At 48.5% G+C, this 4,190-nt stretch overlaps 1 protein-coding gene across 1 annotated transcript in view; it reads right to left on the bottom strand.

Annotated features, from left to right (window-relative positions):
- Positions 1–768: 768 nt before the first annotated feature.
- The window catches only part of LOC106808702 (ABC transporter F family member 4-like), a gene marked incomplete at its 3' end in the record, with an annotated part of 7,618 nt that continues 4,196 nt past the window's right edge, over positions 769–4,190 (bottom strand). The window contains exons 5-7 of the mRNA XM_014811531.1: positions 1,964–2,347; positions 1,393–1,501; positions 769–936 (exon numbers count right to left, since the gene is read on the bottom strand). Coding sequence (XP_014667017.1) covers positions 769–936; positions 1,393–1,501; positions 1,964–2,347 — 661 coding nt within the window. The remainder of the gene's footprint in view (positions 937–1,392; positions 1,502–1,963; positions 2,348–4,190) is intronic.

A 4,190-nucleotide genomic window follows, 5' to 3' on the forward strand; every position in this document is an offset into this window, starting at 1 on the left:
AGCAGCAGCAGCAGTAGCAGCGAGCAGCATAGCAGCAGCAGCAGCAGCAGCAGCAGCAGCAGAGCAGCAGCAGTAGCAGCACAGCAGCAGTAGCAGCAGCAGTAGCAGCAGTAGCAGCAGCAGAGTAGCAGCAGCAGCAGCAGTAGCAGCAGCAGCAGCAGTAGCAGCAGAGTTCAAATTGGTAACATTTAGCAAAATTGCGAAATTCTTTCTTTCTACTTCTAGCAAGCAGAGTTTAAATGGGTAACATTTACCGAAATTCGCTCTTTCTAGTTCCACAGAGAGACGGTGACACATCCAGCCTGATCACTGTTTGAACGAGCCGAGTAAAACAAACAATGCACACACACACACGCGCACACGCACGCGCACACGCACGCGCACACGCACGCACACACATCATCACATTGTGTCAACATTGTGTAACAGACGATACGACATAGATGTTGACAGAGATAGCGCGGGTGGGCGGAGGCGGAGGCGGAGGGGGAGGCGGAGAGGGGAGGCAGAGAGCGGAGGCAGAGGCGGAGGGGGAGGCGGAGGGGGGAGGCAGAGGCAGAGGCAGAGGAGGGAGGCGGAGGTGGAGGGCGGAGGCGGAGGCAGAGGGGGAAGGGGGAGGCAGAGGAGGGAGGCGGAGGTGGAGGGGGAGGGGAGAATGGTGGACGTTGACATATCTACGAGGAAATGCAGACGTGGATAGAGGGCGTGGGATGACGACAGACAGAGGTCAAAGGTTAAACACCCCCGTTGTCAATATAATTAGCTTACTTTCTGCATCCACGTTCGTCTGATCCGTGGGTTCCTTTTCCTCCTCCTCATCCTCCTCCAACACCGTCCCCTTCCTCTCTCTCCCCTCGACGTTTTTGGGAGAGGGCGAGGGAGCGTCCTTCTTCCTCTTCAGCGAGAAGAAACCGAGGAAACCAGACTTCTTTTCGGCTGAAAGAGACGAGGAGCGAGCTGTTGCTACTATCGTCATTGTAATCGTCACCAGTGTCACCGCCGGTGCCGCAGTCATCGTCACCGTCCCTGTCATTGTCTTGCTCTCTGTAATTGTCACCATCTCTGTAATTGTCACTGTCGGTGTCATTTTCTTGGTCTGTGTCGTTCTCTTGGTCTCTCTCATTGTCTTGGTCTCTGTCATTCTCTTGGTCTCTGTCGTTGTCACAGTCTCTGTCATTGTCACAGCTCTGTCATAATTGTCTTTGGCTTTTCTTGTCACTAATGTCACCCCCATCACTAGGTGGAACCACCGTCACCATCGTGACTGCCATCACGGATGCAATCATCGTCATCGTCACCGTGGCTGCGGTTCTTGCTGCTACGGATACATATTAAGACGAACGATGAACTGATATAAACTGAAATAACGATGATATGGGAACGACCCCGCACCTTTCGTCGCATCCGCCTCCTTGGTGTGACCTTTGACCTGCGGACTCGGGGGCGGCGTCTTGTCGTTGACGACCGCTGCCTCGTCCTTGTCCTCTTCATCTTCCGCTGCCTACGCAAGGGAAGGAGAAAGATTTCGAGTGCGCGATGAACACGCGGAAAAACTGACATAAAAATACGTGAAAATAAAAAAAAAACATGAAAAAGGTATAAATGCCCTCCTGAAAAGTCGAAACCCGAACGTAAACATCAGTTATATGAAACGTTCGTGGCTCGGCACGTGTCGAAAACAAGCGAATATCGATCCGACAATCTCCTGCGAATATCCGATGGCAAAAATCGACACGAGGCAGGAATAAAATCTCTATTGAACGACAAAAACGGACAAAATAAACAGAAAACGATGAAAACGGAGAAAATGTCGGAAGCCATGCTGAAACATAATATTAGCTCTTTGTTAATTATTCGTGTTTACAATTAAAACGACGAAGACGACGTCGGCAAAGCGTCGAGCGATCGTTAATTATCGTTAGTCCTCCGCTTAATTAAAATGCGCGCTTTCTCGCACCCTTACCCCAGCGTCAGAGTCCTTGCTGCTCTTAGTCCTCTTCAGTATCGATCGCTTCTTCCTCTTCTCTTCCTCCTTGTTCTTCCCCTTCTTCTTTGGTACCTCCTCCTCCTCCTCCTCCTCCTCCTCCTCCCCGTTCTCGTCCTCTCCCTCCGTGACTTCGCTGTCGTCGTCTCGCGATCCCTCCTTCGCCTTCTTCTTCGGCGCCTTCCCCTCCTCCTCATCCTCGTCCTCCTCCTCCTCCTCCTCCTCCTCGCTTTCATCGGCCGGCACGATTTCTTCCTGAGGCTTGGACTTTGTTTTCGCGGTGCCCGCCCTCCTGCTCGACTTCACGAGAGTTGGGTCTGTCGTCTTGCTTCTCTTGCCGGGGTCACGCGGCGACGGGCCCTCCTGAACAGGGGAAACCACACACGAGCACGCTTAGTATAGTTAATATCAACATAAGTTATACCGTATATGATCGCGTAATAACCGCGGGCGCCTATAAGCCGCACCTCAATTTGAATCGGGTAACCAAGTATTGCGCCTAGTATATTTCCCCTCACGGTATGGCGCACTTATAAACCGCAGAGCAAATACAGGGTTGAAATCTGAGGCCAAATTTGTGGTTATTACGCGATCATATACGGTAAATGTGTTAGTAGGTGCATCTAACTGCTCGCTACCCTGGGGTCGTCTGGTTAGGGATAGCCTCACGTTCATAACATGCTAACAGGAGTAATGTGATTGTCTTCTATCCATCCCGGAATTTCTACCCGTAGGTTGAGTCCGTATGGTTGGATGGTGTTTAGATTGTGGATCCAGTAGGCTTCTCTTTTCTTTCTGATGCGGATCATATGTGGCTGTTCAGGGGGGTCTGAGAATATTTTTTCAATGCCCCTGCACTGAAAGTCCGCTATTATAATTATAAGTTATATATAAGTTAGAGAATATTGCCAGGGATGTGGCCATGCGGCAACGCACCGCACCCTCCTACGCAGAAAAAAACAAAAAAACAAAAAAACAAAATAAGGTTAGTTCATATCAACATATGTAAGTTCTTGCCAGATAGTATTGCCAGAGAGTCTTGCCAGGGAGGTTGCCCTACGGCAACACTCCCTCTTGCGCATGGAAACACACGAGTAAGGTTAGTTAATGTCAACATGTGTACGTCCTTGCCAAATAGTCTTCCCAAAAAGATTGCCATGCGGAAACGCTCAGTCCTACGCAGGGGAAACACACGAGTAAAGTTAGTTAATGTCAACATGTCTAAGTTCTTGCCAGATTGTATTTCTATAGTCTTGCCAGGGAGGTTGCCATGCGGCAAAGCTCTCTCCTATGCGGGCAAAACGTACGAGTAAGGTTAGTTAATGTCAACATGCGTAAGTTCTTGCCAGATAGTCTTGCCAGGGCAGTTGCCACATGGCAACGCACCCTCCTAAGCAGGGAAAAAAACTAATAGTTAATGTCAACATACCTAAGTTATTGCTAGAGAATATATTGCCGGGGGTATGTGGCACTGCTTCCTTTTACGCAGGGGAAACACACGAGTAAGGTTAGTTATGCTCAAGGGGTCGTTGTCGTAACAGGTACTACAGATATGTACCCGAGGTACATATATGTATACACAAAGTGTACCAGACTTGTACCACAGAAGTGTACCCTAACCCTAACCCTAACTCTAACCCTAACCCTAAACATACCTCCTATAAAAATATAAACATAATACTAAACAACCTAAAACTACCTCGGGTACATATCTGTAGTACCTGTTGCGACAACGACCCTTCGTGCAGTAGTTATTGTCAACATGTGGTGTCAGGTAACTAACTATTCGGGTAGCGTCTGGTAAGCGTAAACACGTGTTAGTTCAGCTCTGGTCCATTAGCGACGAAGGTAGCTAACTCATTTCTGGCATTCATATCAAATCTCATTTCTTGTTGCCTGGGGGGGGGAGCAAAGCCACGTGTGGGTTGTGTTATGGGAGAGTGACCGCCTTTGATCCTGTCATGTGTCCATATTACTCTGGGGAAGGGGGGGGGGAGGAGGGCAAGTGCCTCAGTCGCATCCCTTCTCTAACTACAGTGTCGATGTTAAATTGACTACGTCACGAAATTTCTATGGTAGATTTTGTAAAATTTTTGTTGCCATTTTTTTTACATTAAAAGTAAGAACTAACGGGAATAAACGTATCGTCAAATTCTTACCTGATAAGATTGTTTCTCAACTACTAAGTTAAAAATACCAAAAAACC

The sequence above is a fragment of the Priapulus caudatus genome, unplaced genomic scaffold, assembly GCF_000485595.1.
Source record: "Priapulus caudatus unplaced genomic scaffold, Priapulus_caudatus-5.0.1 Scaffold298, whole genome shotgun sequence".
In the NCBI taxonomy this organism is placed as follows: Eukaryota; Metazoa; Priapulida; class Priapulimorpha; order Priapulimorphida; family Priapulidae; genus Priapulus; species Priapulus caudatus.